Raw genomic sequence first — 23,516 nt, 5'->3', positions numbered from 1 at the left:
TGAGCCATGGCCGCTGAGCCTGCGCGTCCGGAGCCTGTGCTCCACAACGAGAGAGGCCACAACAGTGAGAGGCCCGTGTACCGCAGAAAAAAAAAAAAAAAAAAAAAAAAAAAAGCCTAAACCAGCATCTTGATTTTAGCTAAGAAAAATATGTTTCAGAACTACTTAGTGATTTGTTCAACGTTTTAGGTTTAGGTTTTGGATCAGAACAAGTTTATTTTTCTAAAGTTGTTGAACCCCCGTTTTGTTCATTTGTAAAATGAAGATGCCTCTGATTTTGATTTAGTCATAATCTAATCAGATAAACAGTAATTTACTGAAAGTCCAACTACAATGTGGCTAGCATTGTGGAAACTTCCTTGGAATATAAAATAAATGAATTGCACAGTCCTGAGTTAATAAATTGTAAGTTAGATTTTTGTTGGGAGAAGGCATTTACCCATAATTCAAAGATGGGGTTCGTTCAGGCAGAAGTTCTGAAATATTTTGGTCTCAAAAACCCTATCTTCTCCTAAAAAAAACTGAAGACCTCAAAATGCTTCAGCTTATTTAGCTATATCATTCAATATTTATCATATTAGACATTTAAACTGATAAAATTTTAAATAGTTATTTATTAATTCATAGAAAAATTACCCTGAAAACCAATTATGTGTTAGCATAAAGCATATTTAAAAAACTGATTAAAGTGAACATATCTATTAATAAATATTAAAAGAATAATTAGGGGAATTACATTGTTTCACATTTTTGTAAATCTAATGTCTAGTTTGTTAGGGGACAGCTAGATTCTCACATGTGCCTCTGCATTACATCTTTGCAATGTGTTCTATGGTCGAAGTATATGAAGAAAATTCAGCCTCACAGAGAAATGTAGGTGGAAAAGGGAAGAGTGTTTTCATAGCCTTTTCAGATAGATACTAGCGCAAACCTCAAAAAGTGATAGTTTCTTAAAGGTTAGTTGCAATGGGGAATGTGAAGCTATATCAATGGAGTTTTTGTATTCTGTTAACATTAACATCTATTAATGTATTTTGCTCTTCAAATGCCTCTTTTAACCCATGTATAATTATTTAACACTAAACATCACTAGATGACAGTTATTGGATCACGGTTATGCTGCTCTTCCAAATACGAGCATATTTCATTATTCAATGTCAAAAAGCATACTTGTTCACACAAACAACAATCACATTGAAAAATTATTTAAGTATGAGGAACTGTCAGATACACAGTGATGGATACATTTTTGTTTGATCAGAGGTGGAATTTTATCTTTGGCAGCAAATATTTTCAATTTGTTTTCCTTAAAGTCAAAAGATTCACTATGTTCTTCCTGCAGAAAAGTCAGCAAATTCACTGTGTTCCTACTGCAGAAAAGATATGTATTCAAAATGATACATTTTTAAAAATTAGCAATTTTGAGTGCCTCATCAAGGAGACTTTAAAGTAAAATCGTTTTTTTACCCCCGAGAATGCATGGAGATGAATTATACAATGAATACTAATAGCTAAGGTTTGGTGCCATTGTCTTGATTCGGCGTAAAGCATCAGCAGTTTTATTCACCACTGCCTTTGCACTATCAATGCAACTGTCAACACAGATGTTTCAGTATGTCATAAGATTTAAAAGTCATCCAACATTTGGATATTTCAGTACTTCTTGCATTTGTTGCCAAGCATTCACATGAAAGAAGATGTATGATGATTGGTCCATGCTGACACTGAACGAATTCAAGGAAAATAAGCAAGCTTAGCCATGTCTGTACATCTGTCTATCTGTTAGACAAAAGTAAGGTTCTGTAGAAAGATATTAACTCTGTTTTCTTGTTTAAAGCTAAAACTTTCTATCAGCAAGTTACTATATGGTTGGAAAGCAATGGTGTCCTGGGTTTGTCTTTTTTTTTTTAAAACTACTTTTCAACCAGTAGACATTCAGCAATGGCAGCTGACTAAAGGCATTGTTTTATTAGTTTCTCAGGTCTTATGTGTGCTTCTCCAGCCAACACAATATAATAACCTACTTTGTAACATGTTTCAGTGACTGTCATTTTTAATTTGAAAAGTGTAACAAATGACTTTTAGCTTTTGATTTTGTTTTGTTTTGCAATATTATTTTTTGTTTATTCAAAATTTTGTTTATTCAAAAGTTATATGTAATAACTATATAATTATATAACATTATCTCATATACTTTTACAAGTATTATATTAATATGTGTTATTTCACCATAAAATAAAAAATTATTTTTTTTTAATATTTAAAGACTCATTGTAGACCTTTATTAGGAAAATTAGAAGACTTGCTTTCTCAACCCAACTGAACAGTTTAACATCTAACGATGCTGCAAAAGAAATTGGAATAACAGAGTTCTCTGACTCATGGAAGTGAAGGATCTACTCCAAAGAAAATGAACTAAACTCTAAATAAAAAACAAAAGTATAATGAAATCTGTTCTTTCCCAGGCTTCAGAGATGTTAAAATTTAACTGATTGTTATGCAATAGGACATTTTTGAATGGTATTATTGCATTTGTTCAGTTGTGGCATAATTTTGAGGTTGATCATTAAAGAAAAAGAACTGAGTTTTTCAACCATAAATGTGATGAACTCTTTAAAATCTGAAAATTAGATGTTATAGCTTTCAAACTAGATATGCAAAAGCCACCGAAGCATCTTACAAGGTAAATTGTCACAGTGGCTGGAGAGGGACACACAATACTGAGAGAGCTTTAGCTTTTAAAGAGCATATTAACGTCTACATTTTTTTTTTTTTCTTTTTGCGGTATGCGGGCCTCTCACTGTTGTGGCCTCTCCCGTTGCGGAGCACAGGCCCCGGACGCGCAGGCCCAGCGGCCACGGCTCACGAGCCCAGCCGCTCCGCGGCATATGGGATCCTCCCAGACCGGGGCACGAACCTGTATCCCCTGCATCGGCAGGCGGACTCTCAACCACTGCGCCACCAGGGAGGCCCCAACGTCTACATTTAAAATATTCAATACTTCCCAAACAATTATTTGTCTCAAAATAATGTTGCAATCAAACTGTCACGATAAAACTACCAGAAAATATTTTTCTTCCTAAGTCACAATAGGACAAATTATTGACATCAATGAAGCTGAAGGAAAGATAGTTTTTGTCTTCTTTTCATTTCTTATGTGAAGCTTTTTCATTTTATTCAGAGTAGATTTCTCCTTTCCATAAATAAGAGACCACTTTGAAATATCAGTTTCATTCTTTTCTCAAACTTTGGATATAGACAGTGTAATGGTGATGGAGAAAGTGTGGTTTAGTCTCCTCCATCTCTGACAAATGTCCATCCTTCACAGGAAGAAACCTATATTATAAATATATTTTATTTCAGGGGAAATACTGTTAAATTTCATAATACTTACACTTTTATCTATGTGTGTGTATTTATAAAATAGGACAGAGAAATGTACTAATTCTAGCTGTGCTTCCATGCAGGCTCAAGACAAAATTCAAGATTTCAAAATTAGAACATATCAGACAAAAATGGGGTTACAGGGATTATAGAAGGGGAAAATTAAAGATAACATGTCATTTTAGTAGGATTATGAAACACTTTAGCCTTTGGGTCTCATGAAAGGGTCTCATGGACCCTAGGGGCCCTTGACCATAACTTCAGCCTTGAACAACGCTGGGTTAGAGGAATAATAGCTGTAATAACAACAACAAACAATCTAAAACCTCAGTAATTTCACATTATTAAAGTTTACTTCTTGCTCATTTAACCTAATCAGGAAAAGGCTGTGCTCCACACATTCATTTAGGAATTGGAGCTGATGGGGTTCTACATCGTCAATGTCTGCCTTCTGAGGTTGACCAGGGGAGAGCAAAAGTGGGAGTGGATAATTTTTTCAAGAAGTTTTTATGAGCCCAGCCTTCAAGTAAACTTCAATGCTTTGTCCACATTTCATTAGACATGGTATCCTCAGTTGCAAGGGAGGCTGGAAACATAGTCAGCTGTGTGCCAGGAAGAAAAAGATGCAGGTTTAGTAAATAGGAGGTCAGTCTTCAATATAGCACCTAATTTGATAGATTTCCTGTGAGAGCCTCTGAATTGGAAAAGTGTAAGTATAAAGCATTGTACATATGTCAACAATATAAGAAAATCAAGTCAATGTAATGTAAATTCAATAACATTCAATAACATTTATTGTGCACGCACTATGTCCAAGCAGTGTCCTTGGTCCTGGATAAAGGGAGGAAGGATAGACATAAAGGCCATTGTAGAGCGTACTTCCTTATAGTCTAGTGGGAGTAGGTAGTCAATAAAAAGCTAACAACTGGCAAAATAATAGTGAATTGTGATAAAAGAAACCATGAAGGGAGAAAAGAATGTGGGAGTCAATGCTGCCTTGGAGAGGGTCATCCAGAAGACCTTTCCTCAGAGATATTTGAGCCGAGAACTGAAGAATGAGAAAGATTCACAGGTGCAGAGCCCTGGGGAGAGATACTGAAGACAGAGAAAAGAGCAAGATCAAATTGCTGAGGATGAGAACAGCCTAGAATGTTGTAGAAATAGAAACGGTCCATGTGGTTTGAGAGGAAAGAGCAGAGATTAGCAGTCTAGGGTATGTTGGCCCAGGTGGTCTGGGGCAAGAACACACAGGACTTTATAGTCCATTACAAATAGTTGTGGCTTTAACTTAAGGACAATGGAAAGCCAGGTGCATTTCATGATTTGATTTGTATTTCTAAAAGTTTATTCAGGTTGCTTAGTGGAGAATAGATTTGGGGAGCTGTAGAGTAGTAGATGACTATTAAGTCCAAGGTCATTGTGCTTCTGCATACTAATTTATGTCATTGCCCTGGACACCCTGAAGCAATAAGTCAATCTCAATATTCTTAAATTCAGTGTAGGCTGTTTTTAAAAATTGTGTCGTTTATTTTCTGTCGTTTATTTTGCAGCTTGTAGGGGCCATGTGTTATTGTGATTGTAATATTACTGGTGCCTAATTCAAATGGAATTGCAGAAATGATTTTTTCCTAAAGATGTTTTTTAAACAATCAGTGCTCTCACCATTAATACAATGACAAAAATACATTTTCAATTCTCAGAACTGGAATTTCTCTGAACGTTGTCTAGCATGAGTTATAAAAATGACAACTCTTTGCCTTCAAGCTAGAGAATAGAATACTAACTACATTCTCACAAGAATCATAGCAACAGCCATGCAAGGCTGAAGCATTCTCATCAAAAAGGAGATAGTGAGTAGCAATAATGACCATTATGAAAAATAGTAAAAAGGATATAATAAAGAATAAAGAATCCTGATAACTGGGGTAGGCAAGCTTGATGGGTGGGTCTCTTCAATACCAATAAAAGTGCTTAACTGTGACAGCCAATCTGAGTAATTCTATACAAAACTGTTCTTTTATTGTACATAGTAGGTATTACATATACTTTTCTTGAAAGAATAACCAAATATCCATTGATTTAGATGAAGGAAAAAATCTCCGCCAGGAGGAGGCCTGATCCAAATAAACTATGTTGTCCTCATTTCTATTTCTTTCATGGATATTGCATACAGGTATTTCTTTCTGTCTTTCTTTTACAAAAAAAAATCAAAAGAACTGTTTTCAAAACAGTTATACAAAGGAATTTGTATCTTGATTCAAAATTTGTATTTGAATTTGTACAAATTTGAATTTGTATTTTGATTCTAGTGTCCTGAAATAAAGCGAGTCTAAATAGGTGATATAACTAAATTGTAGGGGGCCCAATCCAGGACTTTCAGATTCAACAGATCAGTGCACATTACTGTTTAAAAACAAACACACAAAAAATTAAATATTTTCTTTACTTAGTAGAAAAAAAAAACCCTGTAGTGATGATAAGTACCCTAGTAAAATCACCCTGTGATTAAGGATTTGGTGCATTCACACAAATGCACTAGGAAGCACACTTAGGTACACACGGACATACACGCACACATGGTCTTAATATGCAGAACTAATTCTATCCAGAAAGAGTGGTACCCTTTCATATTTCAGCCTTAGATCATTATTGAGTAGTGTCTTATGAAACATTTCTAACTTTGTAAGATTTTTGATTTATCGCTAATACCATAGTAGCAAAAAGTAATTAAAATTCACAATCATCTTTTATATTGAATACCATGTGTCTCCAAGATAAATCATAGCCTCTGATGCCCTCACCCATAAATAAGAGAAAATCAATTCAAAGTAACTGAGATTATAGGGATGTGTATTGTTTCAAAAGAGCAAGAAGGAAGCCCAGAGAAGTGCAACTCCAGGCGAGGTGAGTACAGTGCTCCAAGGATATTCTTAAGGACTCACTGTTCTCGATGGTTCTATTCTGCTCATCATAAGAGTCAGCATTTTCTTACCTTAGCATCTGTCAACATCACAAGTTGCCCACCACACATGATCCCAAAGGCGCCAACACAAACACGACCACAACTTGAGCTGGGAAAACTGTATGCCTTATGTCTGTTTATTATCAAGGAAAATGTTCTCAGAAGCCCTCCAGTAGGCTCACCTTTATGTTACCCTGGCTGTATACCGACCTCAAAATCAATTCCAGGAAATGGAAATGAGACTATCATTTTTGGCTTATAACAATTAAGATGTTTTACAGGCTCATGATAAATCAAGCTTCCCTGAAGCACACAAATGAGCAGAGAAGGACAGTTACCTGGACTGGAGTAGATTGAGAAGACTGGGGAGAGACTGGATGTTGAGTAGACATAGCAGAAGACTGAGTGGTAGTTTGAAAACCAGAATGGGATGAAAAGTTATTGTAGAAGATTTGATGAAAACAGGATAATGGAGTCAGCCAGGGGAGAAGGACCCTAGGGTTTACATCTTAACTTTGTGTTTCCAGTATTTCAGTTGAAATTGAATCTTTTAAATCAGACAAAATAATTGTGTCTAGAAGAGATGGAAGTTTACTCAAACCTTGAATTATCTATGGATACATTTTACAAAAACATCTGTTGTCTGATTATAAAGAAAATGAGTAAGATGTTTACTTGGTTATTAGATGAAGTAATGACATGGGGAGGTTTTTTAAAATGGCTTCTTTTAATTGATAAAAATCCTGTAGTAATAATATTACATTATGTAATTTAACATTTCAGTCTTAACATTATCATACACTTTTTATTTAATCATTTAATTTCCCCTAGTATGTTTTATAAGGCAGATTCTGGAATAATTTAATGGTATCTTACTCAACCTCATTTTAAGTCATAAATGCAGAATAAGACTAATTGTCTTTTTCTCAATTTTTAAGATCCTGACTTTAAGGACCTTGGAGTTTTGAAACCATTACCAGGTTGGTAAAATAGATATTTAATACTGTTCAGAGGCCTGTGTTTTCTGCTATGATATATACTTTCGGTTTATTACTCAAGCTCCATTTTTGTATGTTTGTTTGGCATTTCGTTATTTAGTGTGTGAGTTTGAGATGGGCGGCCCTGAAGGCATTGTGGAGTCTATACAAATTATGAAGGAAGGCAAAGCTTCTGCTAGCGAGGCCGTTGATTGCAAGTGGTACATCCGAGCACCTCCACGATCCAAGGTCAGTCTTAAGGTGAAATGCAGGTTTGACAGTTGGCTTGCAAAGTGTCTCCAGCGTGCACTGCTTTGAACCAACTGGACATGCTTCGTTCATTTCAGAGTGCAATCATAAGCTATCATTTTCTTTTAGTTTTGAATTGCAAATCATCTTCCTCTGTTTAATGTAACTTTCAAGGTCATAACTAATATGGAGAGGATGTGGAAGAGCTCATTGGATAACCTGGATAAGAGACTCTGGGGTAAATCTACCTCTCTGAAAAATGCATTGAAATGTCATATATAAGCTATGGTTCTGAGCATAACTTATGTCCTTATTGTCAGTATCTGTAGTTTACTTGCTTTTAACCTAAAATCATATCTATGGAAGAAATTGTCCAGGGCTCACAAAGTCATGTGTCTCTGGAATATAAAATAAACCTGCAATAGGGCTGAGGGACAGACAGCGGTGATCAGGACCATGAAAAAGGGACAGCAGGTCCTTAACTACCTATTAAACTCCTTGACGATCATCATGAGAAAATGTTGGTCCAGCATCACCAAGTCCTCCATTTTCTTCATAATATGCCCCAAATCTAGATTTTATGTTGATTACTTTGATTTTTTTTAAAATTTTTTGGCCATGCTGCGCGACGTGTGGGATCTTAGTTCCCTGACCATGATCAAACGCGCATCCCCTGCAGTGGAAGCGTGGCGTCTTAACCACTGGACTGCCAGGGAAGTCCCTAATTACCTTGATTTTTAAATGTTGTTGATAAATTTTAAAAGTGGGAAACATTAGGTGTATTAAACTAAATATATTGTGGGCCAGATTCAGACTCAGATCACTGTTTTGGAAACACTTGTTTAGAACAACCCTATGCATTCTATTATGGATGTATCTTAAGAAATATTGGGATGAGTAATTTTGTGCCAGTAACTGTCACAGGTTTAGAGTGTCTATTATTTGCTTATTCTCCCTTTATTGTCATCCTTCATTTATAGAATATAGTTACAACCAAGCTTTACTGATTTATTAGATGTGGAGTTGCCCATTTATTGAGGTTGAAACAGTTTGTTATTTAATTAATTGACTTAGTGGTGCTATAAACTCTCGAGCACTATGCTGAGGAAATGAAAAATTATGCTGTCCTCATGTTTCCAGTTTAATCCTTAGACAACTATGTATCAAAATAATCCATGGAATATGACAAGATCATTAAGGTATTTGTAAGGTGTAGTAGAGTGAGGGAAAAGACCACATATAGCTGGTGAGGAAAATCAAAGGTGGAATCAAATTGCATTGCAGGGCATCCTCTGAATCTTAATGAGAAATGGTGCTGTCAGGTAGAAAAGGTGGGAAAGACACTCCATGTAGAGTGAATAACATCTGTAAGGTCATAGGATCATAAGAGAGCATGCTTTTTCAGGAATTAAAGTAACTGCATGTGGTCAAATGAAAGCAGAACTATGGAGGTGAGTGGTTAAGCCGAAGGGCTCTGTCCATTCCCCTAAAGAGCCCAGATTTATCCTGAGTGCATTAGTGATACATGGAAGAGTGTGAAACAGGAAAGGGATGTGATCAGATCTGCATTTCTGAATAACAGATTTTCCCTGTCTAGAAAATACAGAGGTGTTAACACCTCAAGCTAGATACGAAAGAATTTGGTGGCTGGATATTTAGGATGAGGGAAAAATAAAACTCATCTCTGAGGGAGTTGGTATTTCAGGAAATATTTTTGTCCTTCTTCACTTGATTTCCCATGAATATGTCTTTGGGGTTTGCATATAATTTGGAAGTGTGGAACACTTTCCCCAAACTTCTGGTTATGGAGATTCAGACCATGGTCCAAGTTCCAGCTTTGCCATTGCAGGTCTCTTTGCATCTGAACAAGTCTTTATAAAGTTAATTGCATTATGAAGAAAGACACAGTGATTCCTCCTTCAAAAAAAAATCCAAGGCTACTGGTGACATAAAACCCAACCCACTAAAAAGATAATGTGAGAGCTAGATTGCAGTTGCTTATGCTCCCTTACATAATATGTGGGTTCACATGTGCTATTTATTTTCCTTAAACTCTATGAGTGAAAGATTTTTTTTCAACACGAAATATTTGAGTCCAACCTCATGGTCATAACTAGCAACTTTGTCACCTCAGTGGCAAAGAGACAGTTTCTATGGAATTGCAAACACACAACCATTTCCTTCCAGCTGGTAAATAGACTATCTTCTGTACAATTGCAGAACAACAATACCCAGTATACCTGCCTGTTACAGAATTTGGCATTCTGTGACCCAAAGGGGAAGCTGCCTGCAGAGCTGGACAAAGCTGCCTGCAGAGCTGGCTCTATTGTGACAGACTTTCTCTGTTAAATTAAAGGTTAGAGGATAGGAAGTGGCTTTGAATAACTGTCAAGAAAAGCAAGAACTGGAGGTGATGGCCTATGTGGGCTTTCTATTTATATGGAGTTACTAGCAGCCTCAGAGAACAGACTATCAAAGCTCAAGTTAAACCTGAAATGGCTCATGCGAATATTTGAATGATAACTAGTGATGGAAACATATTACACAATGAAAGTGCTAAATAGCTTACTGGGGTTCTATTAAAATTTACATCAAGTGTATCATTGCTTCTCAGCCTTTTCACAAACAGAAAGTACAATATCTGATATTTCCTTTGTTTGAGAATTGTAATACAGATGATTGCCTTTAATTAGAATGTGATTAACCCAGATTTCTTAGAAACTGGAATACCAGAGCCAGAAAGTTGGAAATCCATTACTGATGTGCTCCTTTAACAGATGAATATGTTGAGTCAGGAGAGAGAAGTTGGTTAACGATGGGATGTCGAAATATGCCTCTGTAAGCAACGCTTTGGTTTTCATACAGATTCTAGAGCAAGGGTAGTAGGTGAGTGTTATGGTGTCTGGTTCTGGATCTCGTCCAGTAAAGAACCACTAGAGAAGAATTTTGGATGAGCCAGTCGTGGTAACAATGTTAATTTCATGAAGGCTGAGACTTATTTCTCTCTAGATACCCAGTACCAAGAAAAATCTGTCATTCTGTTAAAACTCATGGAAAAAATAAACTGATGTATATATATCTAGAAAAATGGACATGGTGACAATCTTCAAACATTTGAAGAACTGTTAGGAGACAGAAATAAGAGGATAAGGCTTAATCTGCATGTTTTCAACTACTGCAATTTATTTGTATGCTTGAATCTAGAGAAATATTCAATATAAAGAAGGTTTTTGTTTTTTATTTTAATAATGGAGATGCCCAAAGATCAAATGAGATTCCATGGGAGGAATCCAAGTAAAGTTTGGCAGGGATTTTGTATAATAATTAAAAAGTCAAGTAATTTTTTGGCATAGATAATATTAAACTCCTTTTAAGACCAAAACTTGATGAATCTATGATAAGTAACTGCTTAAATATTTGATTAGTTAGTAAAAGGGCTGAAGCCAGTTCTCCATGTCCTGACTCGAAGTCCAGTGTGATGTTACAAAACCACATTATTTGGGGAAATTGTCAAACTTGTTTAGACAAGAAAATAGATAAATCAAAAGACTTTTCAAAGTGTATACATGAAGATAATTAATTTAATGATTAAGGTCTTGGGAGAATAAAGCTAGCTTTTATTAATTACCCATCATTTAAAACTTCAAATTAACTTTTAAAGGTTACTTATTTCAAAATACCTTGATTAAAATTAGGATAAAAAACAGAAAAACTTGACAAATACAATAAATCAATCTTTTATAGTGAAGTTGAGTTTTCAGCCTCATATGACCTTAGCAAAAAAACACAGTCCAGCTCACCAACACTTCTAACCTATTGATAATATATGGGCATTGTTTACAGCTGCTCAATTTGTGGTAATTTGTTATGGGATCAAGGAGAAAATTAATGCAACAGGCGCAGGGTAGCAACAATAATTGATGACAATGATAAGTTTAAGGATTCTAAAGATTGAGTCTGCTCTTATTATCTCCAAAATGAAAATAAAAATTGGGCAAACAGATTGAAAATCTTAACTGACTAGATAACTACCAATGTTATGGTTCAACTTTGTTTTTAAATGAAATCTCAGTTTTGTAGCATCAGATTTTGGAGGGTTACTCAGATGGACCTGAAATATTTTGATACTTGTCTGTGAATGCCAGAAAATCATTTTAATATGGTTGTATCTGGGTTTGTTGTGTGGGGTGTGTGTTTTTTCAATAGTATGATGCTCTGTTTTTTTCCTCCAAATAAAGTGCTACCTTCTAAATTCATGGGATATCCTACCTAAAATTATAAGGCCTGGCAAGTCCAGCCACAAATAAAAAGCAACCACAGAAGTCCTGGGCTACATGCTTTTTAGAATGTAGCTTTATTTATCAAAGTGTAAAGCAATATGGAAACCGTGGTTAGTGTTTCTCAGACTGTGGTGTATTTAATTTGTATTTATCATGGAGAAAACTTTTCTGGCAAATTTTAAATAATTGTGCCAAACAATGTTTGTATTTTGCATATCATTGTGACATGAGAGGAGAGAGCCGGTTGAATGGTTGGTATTACACGTTTGTAAGTATATTAACTTAGTAAATCGTTAGCTAGATTTACTTGCTTTAAGTATACGAAAGGGATTCTGCTGTCTACATTAGTGTGATTTGGAAGACAGATATTACTAGAAATTGTGTATGTGTTCTGAAGCCTCCCACGTCCTATTCAATAAATCATTTTGTCAGCTCAAACTCTTTGTGATTGATTAGAAAGAAGAATGCATCAAAATGATTCACGGAGAGGAGATTGTAATCTGACTATTTTACTGGAGTTATATATGATTCTGTTTATCACTTTCTCTTTTCTTCAGCAGAGACACTGACGAGCTTTTTGTGGTTTTCTACCTTAAGTGGAAACATTGTCATATGGCATTCTTCCCCTTAGTGACATTATGGCACAATGTTTCAGCTCATGAGATATCATTTAAATCCTAATGTAGGGAGGGTTTTTATATGATATATACTATAGCTAGTGTGGGAAAACTTGATCACTTTTCTGGCTAATGGCATTTGGCTTTTGCAGCAACAGCTCTGTACCCAGTAAAGCTAATACCCACTGGAATATTTTATTTCTTTTTTTAAACTATTAAAAATATTTTTAAATGATTGAATGCTTCAGAAGTGAATATATAAAATGTAGTGACTGTAATCGTTCACTTCCTCTATGAATAGTATTCTGTCTAATAAGAATAGTCTTTAATACAGAAGGTTCTTAGACTTCAGCCATTGCCCTTCACATAAGAATGCAAACTATTCACCTCCCGTGGAAGTTCACACTCTCTAGAACTGTCAAATGAGAAAACATGGGCCGAATATGCAAATTGTCTTTCTAACTACAGCAGTATTCTTCTATAAGATAATCTTATTTTTAAAGAAAATTTAAGACAGCCATTTACTTCAGAGAGACACATTTATTTTCTGTGAATGTTATTCATATCTCAATCGTCAGTATGTTTCTTAGCCCCTTTAGAAAAATAGAAATGGTTTTGCTTTGCTTGTTTATTTGTAGATTTTGTTGGAGTTTTTTTTTATTCAAGACTACAACATTCTTTCTGGAATATCAGTCTTTGAAAATTTTCAAAAAAAATTATATAAGGCTGCAAAGTTTGATACTAAGGAGAAAAGTGTCAGGCATATCTGAGTTCAATACCAATCTATTACTAAAGGGCCTGTGTCACTTTGAGAAAGTTACTTAGCTTTTCTAAACCTTGGTGTGTTTTTTCATTTTAAAATAGCTATAATAATAGTGTGTGTTACTGTTGAGAGATTTCAGTGAAATAATGTGTTAGCTCAATGTCTTAAGTTATTGCCAGTACACGATGCAAATACTAAGTTAGTATGTTAAGTTGTGTTTCTGAAATAATTGTTCAGACATGTTCAGCCACTGAATCACTCAACCTGAAAATGTCACAGGATCAAATATCTTTCTTTCTTGAATTAGTCAAACGATTACTTTATTTTTCTTTCTGTGGGGATGGTGTTTGCTTTTTATAGCTTTATAAGAACATTGGGGGGAGGGGTTTCAGTTACCCTACTCAGTGTTTTCTCCTGTTAGTAACTATGTATGTTTACAATTGTAATTGCATATTCTTTTGAGGTCTAATAAACTATGTTGGAGTCATTGTATAGTATTTGAGAATATAGATATATATTTGATTTTTGTTGCATTTAACAACTTTTTAATTCTCTAAGAATACCTAGATTTTATAGGTATTTACACTTTTTATAATTTTATAGCGTTTTCAATCTGTTTACTTTTATTCAGGATGGGGCTAATGAAGAGCTCTTTAAAACAAAAGTTTGGGATTTTAATACTATTTAAGGCTCTCACATTGATTTACTTACATTGATTTACTTATTTTCCTTGAGCAAGCTATTTTGTCTCCTGTGCTCCAGCTTCCTGGTAAAGGTCATCTAACTACAGACCCAGTTCCTTTTTACAAATCCTTGTGAAAATTTGAAAAACAAACCAGTTAGTAGAAACTTGGAAGGTTTAACATTTTCAGATATGCCTTCCTAAGGTGGACAATTTGGAATTTTCTGGATAATTTTGAGGAGTGTAACATTTGGTTGGGAAGAGTGGATCCAAGCTGGGCTACATGAGTAATATTTGAACTTTTCATAGAATAAAACAAAGCAATGACGGAGGAATGAAGAACAGGCAGGCTTTCTTAGGCTGTATGTTTTATAAGATTGCAGTAATGGCAGTTAATTTAAAGTCAGTATCAAAGTATTTGGGAATTTTGGGATAGCTTCCAACTGAGATGTGACAGATTGCATATACATGAAAACCTGCTCACCATGCAAAGCATAATGAAACTACAGTGCTTTCCATTGTTTCTTAGTTTTGTCCATTTCCCCCTATTTTTCTCTTTTTGTTCTTCCTCCTGAGAGCTATATGAGGATTTCCTGCCATGGGACTCACATTTTATTTACACTCAATTCCTTATAAGTCTGCAACATATGACATATATGCTTTTATGTCATAGTTTAGAGTTATAAATACCTTGTTTTGAAAATTATTGCATGTCATTTTCTACTGCAAATAATAAAATGTCAATTATTCTATGTAATTATCATGATTTATGGCAATCAAAACAAAGTCTGGTGTATAGGTGCCCAATAAATATGAGACAGATGCTGAAAAAATGAAGTTAATAAAGAAAACAGAATTTCCAATCAGTAGGTCATTACATGTGCATTCGTGCAAATTTTATGGAGTGAGTGCTTAACATATGTAACACATGGTGTAACACTAAGAATCAAATAAGTACACCACCACCCCAGCTTTTCAGAAACTCACAGTTTAGCAAAAGGTACATATAACCTGTAACTAAAGCTTAAAATATGTTCAAAATACTTTAGCACAAAAGGAGAATCATGCCGCTGTTGTTGGGGAGGGGGAGGACTGAACATTCTTTTTTAATATTATTATTATATAAGTTACAAGTGTACAGCATTATAATTTACCACCTGTGTACTCTACAGAGTGGTCACCACCACAGGTCTAGTTACCATCCATTCCCATACAGTTGACCCCTTTCACCTGTTTTGCTCACCCTCAACTCACTTCCCCTCTGGTAATAACTAATCTGTTTTTTCTATCTAAGAGTTTGATTTTTGTTTGTTTGTTTTATAGATTCCACATAGGTGTGAAATCATAGCATTTGTCTTTCTCCACCTGACTTACTTCATGTAGACATAATACCTTCAAGGTCCATCCATGTTGTCACAAGTGGCAGGGTTTTGTTCTTTTTAATGGCTGAGTAGTAGTCCATTATACATAAATATTTATCATTGGTTGAATTAATTGTTTGTGATTTTTAATGCACATTTGTGCAGAGTCAAATAATATCTGTTGCTCTTAAAACAGTATGTCTGAAGCAGTATAATATTGTGGAAGGATTATGGACTAGAGAGTTTGAAGGAACTTGTGTCTAATTTGCAATTTATACCATCCGAGTCTGCATTTCCTGAACATGACAATAAAATGTGCCAGTTTATAGAGTTGTTGGGAGTATTTAACAGTAATCTATAAAGTAGGTTATACATACGGTACTTTTTACTCATTAAGTGTTAATTTAATTTTTATTTATGTGGACTTAAAATACCTTGACCCTGTTATGGTGAGAATGATCATAGATTAGCTGTGCTTTTTAAAATATTCTGAACCTCAAAAATGAAGCAGCATAGTTATGTGAAATAATCTAAACAAAGTAAAATCAGAGACTGTCTTTTGAAACCATTTCTGGTTTTGTTTGATATTTGTACAAATTATTTATTTCCATACATCTTTGGAAGTAAATTGAAGCCACGGAACTATAACAAAAATGTATCAGGAATACTTAAAACACATTTGTGCTGATTAAAATAAAACAGTGTGTAAGTATGAAAACTAATAAATGATTCCAGATAAGTTATGAGAAGAAATAAGGATCATCTGTGTAAAAATACTCAGCTATGGGAAATGGTACATTTACCTAAAGAAAGGACAATAACATTTGAAAACAATTTTAAACACGAGTTGATCTGAGTCATACATCTTTACTTTCCACAGGGAAAAAATAATAAGATTGATTGCAATCAAGACTGTCTTGTGAGACAGAAAGAGAAAGGAAGTTCTGGTGCTCAGTGAACTACTTTCCTATATTCATTCTGGGAAAGTATCCTATCTTTGTTGTTTTACAGATCTACTTACGATTCTTGGACTATGAGATGCAGAATTCAAATGAATGCAAAAGGAATTTTGTGGCGGTGTATGACGGAAGCAGCTCCGTGGAGGATCTGAAAGCCAAGTTCTGCAGCACGGTGGCCAACGACGTCATGCTCCGTACAGGTCTCGGGGTCATCCGCATGTGGGCGGACGAGGGCAGTCGCAACAGCCGGTTTCAGATGCTCTTCACATCCTTTCAAGAACGTAAGAATCTCTGCACTTCACTGTTTATCCTTCAAATGTGTCAGATGATGCAAATCTCATAAACTGTTGATGGTGTTTTCTTCATGCAGTTTGAGCACAGCAGGCTGAGCCTCAGTAATTGTTCACATCGCTGAGATTCCCTTTCCTTCACTTTGGTCCAGGGACAGGAGCGTTACGTATTACCTTTTGGTTACCTATATCAGCATATGCATCATAGCCTTGCTTAAGACACTTCACACTATTCAATTGGGAAATGATGAAGTTTGTTTGTCTTTTGTTTAGCTCTTACCAAGCTATGGAACTGAGGCAGCAGCTTCCAATGAAGTTTAAGTCTTAAAAACCTGCATAGAAATATTTGGTAGGTTCTCTTTAGTAAGCTTCTCTTGCCGTCCCATTGATTTCAAATAGGTCTGTGACTACAGAGCTCCTATTAAAGTAGACAAAGAGGGAGAATTGCTTGGGAAGAGAGTAAATAGAAAAAGTTCCAGAAAATAGTTTAAACGGCTCAACGGATGACACCCAGAGTTATGGGCAAAGCACAGAAATTTTAGAAAATCATGTTCTATCAAATAATGAATTATATTAATAGATATATGTTTGAACTGTTCTTTAGAAGCTTTGAATAATTCATGTTTAATAAATTTATACAAATGAAAAATAAACCTAAGAAATTCAGCTTTAAGGAATCAGTACTTTACCATTTGAAACTATACATTTTTTTAAAACAGAAAAGACAAAATATTTTTGAAATGTCAAGGATTTCTCAATGATAGGCAGCAGTCACTGTTTTTTCAATTCATAAATGTTAAATGTATTAAACGATTACTTTGTATCATAAATAAATAGTTTGGGCTTTAAGTTGCTCTTTAAGTACCCAGTTGGAGAATTCTAGGGCCCCAGAAGTACTGAATGTCACTCAGTCTTTCTAAATCTTGATACCATCACAGAGTATGTTAAATCTCCCACCCAAGATTATTGCAGATTTCAACAGCATGTTGCTATCTATGTCTTCATTTCAGGAGTTGATCAAAATGTTAGAACGAGTGCATCTTTATTTCAGCAAGGTATCTGGCCAAAAAACCCTCATCACTTTCTTGTTTAGAATTTGAAGAAATTCAGGCTATAAGATAGCACATTTGGTGTTTTCACCGATGATTGCTTTACCATATCTGGTCGATTGTGCCTTTGGTGAGGCACAGAGTGTACCTTATTCAATATTTTTGTCTGTCTTGGATAATCACAGATTGAGAACTTTCTAATTTAACACATATGGAAGTTCTAGTTAATATGTTAGTTGATATAATCAAGTTTTTAAAACTATCACAAAAATATACAATTTTTATCAAAGCTATGCCATAAAATGTAGTAAGGATAAATTAAAATATGTATTCTTATGTTTCATATATCAAGTAAAGAAACTCTGACTCCTTTGGCTTCCTAAGGTTTTATTGCATTCAAACTCAACATAAGCCAATAATTTTTTAAATAATTGACAAAAAAATATCTAATGCAGTATTGGCTTATATTAAGGAAAATGCAATAAGCAGCTCAAAGAAGATACTCCTGTAGGAAGCTGCACTGGTCAAAATGCAAATTGCATAGCCTGTTCTCTTCTGGGTGTTATTACTGAGAAGCAGAGTCATCAATTAGAAGAGGCTGACCAGGATGCAGAAGCATCTAGAATCATGGGAAAAGGGCAAAGGAGAAAGAATGTTTATCTTACAGATTTCTTTTTTTCAAAATGTGATAACTACCTTAGACTTAGGTGGGTGATATGGATTAATGTTTGAGAGGTAAGATTAATGTTTGTTAAATTAATTATAGGAAACTATTTGAGTGTAACTTAGGAAGAAGAAATGTCTAGATCATAGGAGCTGCAATATTCCAAAATTGAATGGGTTCCCACAGAGGATATTCCACAGAAGGATATATGAGAAAAGGGTTCTCATCGGGCGTGAATGGTGTAGAGGAAATATCTAGGTTGGATAGGGGAAAAGGAAGACTAGCTAACGTCTAAGGTCCCTTTTATCTCGAAGATTAAGACCTGTGAGACTTTAAAATTCTGCTTATATAAGAAATGGTGAGTTATATCATTAGAGATATTTTTGAGCTAAAAGACAGAGTTTTCATTCTGTAATTTAATGATATCTGGAAGTCATTCAAGTGGGTGAACTTTCATTGACTAATCCAGAAGAAACAGGGTATTCTCCCTAAGAAAGCCACTTAGTGTTCCTACACAGTGGAAGGATGATCACTCTCATCTGAGTGAGTATTACGTAGCAGTTTCCATGATTATCTCATAAATTTACAGGAAGCTTTGATTGAAACAAATTTATCCTCTGTGTTATGTTGCCTATGCAGTTTTGTTATGATATTTTGTTTTTTCTGCCTTGACTAAAACTGTGCAGAATTCTACTATTACATGCCTACGATCAAAGTCAGCATGTGATGGAGTATATGGGTATAGACTAAGTATTTTTGCTTTGAAATCAAGGTATTCCCGATAAGAGATAAAAAGTTTCAAAACAACAGGGAGTAGACTTCAATCAATTCTTTTATTCAGAAACGGGTGATTCTAATCTTTATTCCACATATACACACATATGGAATAAAGGTTAGAGATGTGAATCAATGACCAGCTTTTTCTTACTCAAATAATGAGAAACTACCTTGATATTTTTCTTGGTTCCTATGTCTGTTGGATGATATCCCCAGTGCAGTGTTGAAAAGTGCTTAGGGCATAATCAACACTATTCTAATATCTGTCAAAACGTCTTATATTAGGACTATAGGATATTTTTAGGCGTTAGATAAGAGCTTAGAAGCCATCTATTTCTATCTCAAACATTTTATGAATTCAAACAGAAAAAGAAAAGACTCAGGGAAGTTAACTGACTTTCCCTGAATACCCTCAACACCATGCTTAATGATTTGAAAACAGCACGGAGGCAAGAATGTAAGACCTGACTAATGGATGCAAGTGGGAATATATTTTCAACTCATTTTATTTTTACATTTGTATCTGAATAAATTACAGTAAAGGGAAAGGATGAGTGTATAAGAGAGAGGCGTAGAAATTCTTACTATGAGTCATCCCACTTTGAGGTTTCACAGGCACCTTAGAAGAATTTTAAAAGTCTGGATTAAATGCCAACATTTGCAACAATGAAAACTATCCTCTAATATAATGGGAGGAATATAAGATCACTGAATTGAGAAGTATTTACCTTCAAATGTGTCATGAGAAATAACATCTTCCCTAGATAGGTCCTATAAATATCATACTCCTGCCCCTACTGTCTTGCTAACTCTTCACCTCAGCCTTTTCTCAGCTCTGCCTGAGATTGCTGCCCTGATTAATGGTATCACACTGCTGTTAAAAAAATGTTTAGAACAACTTTGAAACCTATCAACTAGAGAACAAACAATCAGTGTTATCACCAAATAGGCACTGTCTAACTTCATTAGATTATAGTCTTTTTAATACTTCAAATGGCATTTTGTACTCAGATTACTCAGAATGCTCAGTCCACTCTTAAATAATTTATACTGTGGAGATGAACACATATATGGGCACCCAAAAAAGACCTCAAATTTTTAGGTATTAGTTTTGGATAGTATTCTCTACGAAAGATGACTTATTTAAACTTTAAATATATTCTGAAATGAAGAGGAAAGTGTATTAAGCACTGTGACTAATTTGCTTTCTTGGGTCAAAAATCAACAATTATGAGAGAGAATCAGGTTAGAAACACAGCTGAGGATAAAGAAGAATGAATCCAACTTGAGATAAAGATGGAATAGTTTGAATAATTCTCACATTGATATTGAAATTATGCTATATTTTATTTTAGTGACTCAATTTAAGATTGCCTATAAGAATAGGGTTTTACACATTTGCATCACTTTTTATAAAGACGTTGGTCTTGCTCTAAAAAATCATCTAAAAATTTTTTAATTGATTATGGTTAGTGTAACTTCAATGTTGAGCATACTTATACATGAAAATGCATGATCAATTATGATAGAACTGTATATTTAAGTATTGTATATGTATAATGGAGACATTCGTGAAATGTACCTCTTCACACTGAGTCATAAGCCAGATTTTCTGACCCAGCCTTTTCCTGAACACACCGTGAATTTGCAGTAACTAGAATGAATGAATACAATAGTAATATCTCATTGTGACTTCTGAAGTTCTACCTTCAGCTGTTCTTCGGCTCTTAATTTACACCATGATAAAATCTCAATCACTTAATGTTTGATTAATGGGCAGCATATTTCTGTTAAAAACAGACATGCAAGTAAAAAGAGATGAAAAGAAAATTGTTCATTTTAAAGATGTGGGAATAATGTTTACATTAATTTACTAACATGAGATTATGTATTTCGTTTCATATCAATTTTTTTATGGCAAAAGGCCATAGAATCTAAACCACAGATTTATTTACAGTAAAGAAATATATATACAGTAATATTTAATTTCAAAGAGAAGTTGAATTGAAGGATTCTGTAGAAGGCGCAGAATCCTACAATATCATTTTGTAATTAAATTACATTCTACGGCAAAAGTTATTTTGCAGATGTAAATAAGGTCTTAGTCAATTGATTTTGAGTTCATCAAAAGGGAGATTGTCTTGGGTGGACCTGACCTCATCAGGTGAGCCCCCCAAAATAAGGTGAAGCATGAGTCAGAAAGACTGCTGGCCTGGAAGAAGAAAGCAAACAGGTATGTTGTGAACTGCCTGCCTGTTACAGGGGTGAAATCTAGGAGCTGAGAACATCCCTAGCCATTGACCAGCAAGCAAATGGGGACCCCAGTTGTATAACTGCAGGGAATTGAATCCTACCAACAACCCGAATAAGCTAGGAAGACAACCCTGAGAATCAGATGAAAACCACAGCCCCAACCAATGCCTTGATTTCACCTTGTAAGAATCTAGCAAAGGATCCAGTACTTGGGCTTCTGAAATTGTGTGATTAAAATTGGGTGTTATTTTAAGATATTAAAATTGGGGTGATTGTTATACAGCAATAGAAAACTATTGCAGATTTTGGTACTGTATGTGAGATGCTGTTATAACAAATACCTAATAGGTGGAGGCAGGTTTGGGATCAAGCAGTGACCATAGGTTGGTTGAATTTTGAGAATAATGATAGAAAAAGCCTAAATTGCCTCAGACAGGTGGTTAAAATATACCTGGACTTGGAGGGCTGCCAGTGGGGCTCAGATAGAAGTGAGGAGTATTTATTAGAAACTGGAGGAAGGGTGATCCTTGTTTTGTAGTGGCAGAAAGTGTAGCGAAATTGTGTCCTGCAGGGATGTCAGAAGGCAGACTTGTAAGTGACAAACATTGGCTCTATAACTAAGTAGATTACTGAGAAAAGTGGTGGAGGTATAGCCTGGTTTCTCTTGCTGCTTATAGTAACATGAGGAAGGGGAGAAATAAATCTAAAGAATTATTAAACTAAAAGGAATTAGGACTGGATGGTTTTTAAAGCCCCAGCTTCTCCAGGTGGCAAAGATGTTAAAAGTTAGAAATGACACTGAAAATATGGCAGAGAAAAAAGGCTGAATATGACTGTATAACCTTTGCTCGACCATCAGAAATATCAAAAGATCGCAGTGTTTAGTAACTAAAAGGCCCTTCAAAGAAGAGGTTAAATTTGAACCTTATAGATCCTCTAAGTCAAGCTAGAGGGTCTCCAGGAGAGGAAGGACAATGACCCTCAGCCATTACAGTGGTAACCAAGGGAGCAAAAGGATTCTCTCAGATACATTTATGGGTGGGGCATTTATTAAGAGAACAAAGCCCAGTGAATTTCAAGCAAGACCCACAAGGCTCTTGAGAAAATTATTTCAGCAGAAGCACTGTCGGCTTGGACTGAAAGGAAAGGAGAGAACGAAATGAAAACAGTTATCAGAACCCTAAAGCTCTAGTGGCCTGAAGCAGTCTGATACTACCACTCAGCTGCATATACATGTTACTTTTCATGAGAAAAGAAGGATGACTCAGGGAGCAGAACTGAGAGCCTGGAGAACAAAGTCCACAGCTACAGAGGCATAGTTCTAGAACTGGAAATATAATCAAGAAAAATCCAGCATTTGCCCTGCTGGATTTCAAGACTGTTGTGGACCGGTGACTCCTATTTACTCTTCATTCTCCTTTGAATCAGAATCTCTGTAACTATTTTCTGATGCCTGTCTAAGCATTGTGTTGGGAGTTTGGGGAAGGTGGCTTGTCTCTTTGGTTTCATGGGTCCACATGGAGAGAAACTGTACCTCAGGAACTGAAGTCCAGACTTCTTCAAGGACTGCCCCCAGGAGGCTTGTCTGCACAATATTTAGGTGACTTAGATGGTGAGATTTCAGACTTGGAGCTGGTGAGATTTAGATGAGATTTTGGGCTTTGAGTTGATGCTGTAATAAAACAATAGTCTTTGGAGTCTTGGGAAAGTATGAAAGTATGGGTTCATTTCTGGGCTCTCTATTCTGTTTCATTGATCTATGTGTCTGTTTTTGTGCCATACTGTTTCTATTACTGTAGTTTGTAGTATAGTCTGAAGTCAGGGAATGTGATACCCCCAGGTATATTCTTCTTTTCAAGAGTCCTTCAATTATTTGGGGTCTTTTGTGGTTCCATACAAATTTTAGAATCATTTGTTCTAGTTCTGTGAAAAATGCCATGGGTATTTTGACAGGAATTGCATTGAACCTGTATATTGCTTTAGGTAGGATGGACATTTTAACAATACTAATTCTTTCAATCCTTGAGCATGGTGTAGCTTTCCATTTGTGTCATCTTCAATTTCCTTCACCAATGTCTTCTAGTTTTCCAAGTACAGGTCTTTCACCTCCTTGGTTAAATTCATTCCTAGGTACTTTATTCATTTTGATGTAATTATAAATGGGATTGTTTTCTTAATATCTCTTTTGGATAGTTTGTTATTGATATATAGAAGTGTACCAGATATCCTGGTTGGTCTGACAATACTCA

The 23,516-nt window shown here is 35.2% G+C and overlaps 1 protein-coding gene across 3 annotated transcripts in view; it reads left to right on the top strand.

Annotated features, from left to right (window-relative positions):
• NETO1 (neuropilin and tolloid like 1) overlaps nt 1–23,516 on the top strand; it is a gene marked incomplete at both ends in the record, with an annotated part of 86,866 nt that overhangs the window by 43,825 nt on the left and 19,525 nt on the right. Inside the window, 3 exons of one of the 3 annotated variants that reach the window (XM_082640913.1) lie at nt 7,285–7,326; nt 7,445–7,572; nt 16,287–16,515. In XM_082640913.1, the coding sequence (XP_082497039.1) occupies nt 7,285–7,326; nt 7,445–7,572; nt 16,287–16,515 (399 nt within the window). Of the gene's footprint in view, nt 1–7,284; nt 7,327–7,405; nt 7,573–16,286; nt 16,516–23,516 lie in introns of all 3 variants that reach the window. The other 2 variants (XM_082640912.1, XM_082640914.1) reach the window with 2 other exon arrangements.

The sequence above is a fragment of the Mesoplodon mirus genome, assembly GCF_964341445.2.
Source record: "Mesoplodon mirus genome assembly, chromosome: 13".
Classification (NCBI taxonomy): domain Eukaryota; kingdom Metazoa; phylum Chordata; class Mammalia; order Artiodactyla; family Ziphiidae; genus Mesoplodon; species Mesoplodon mirus.
Note: the sequence above shows the minus strand (reverse complement) of the source record. Positions and strands in the feature narration are given on the sequence as shown.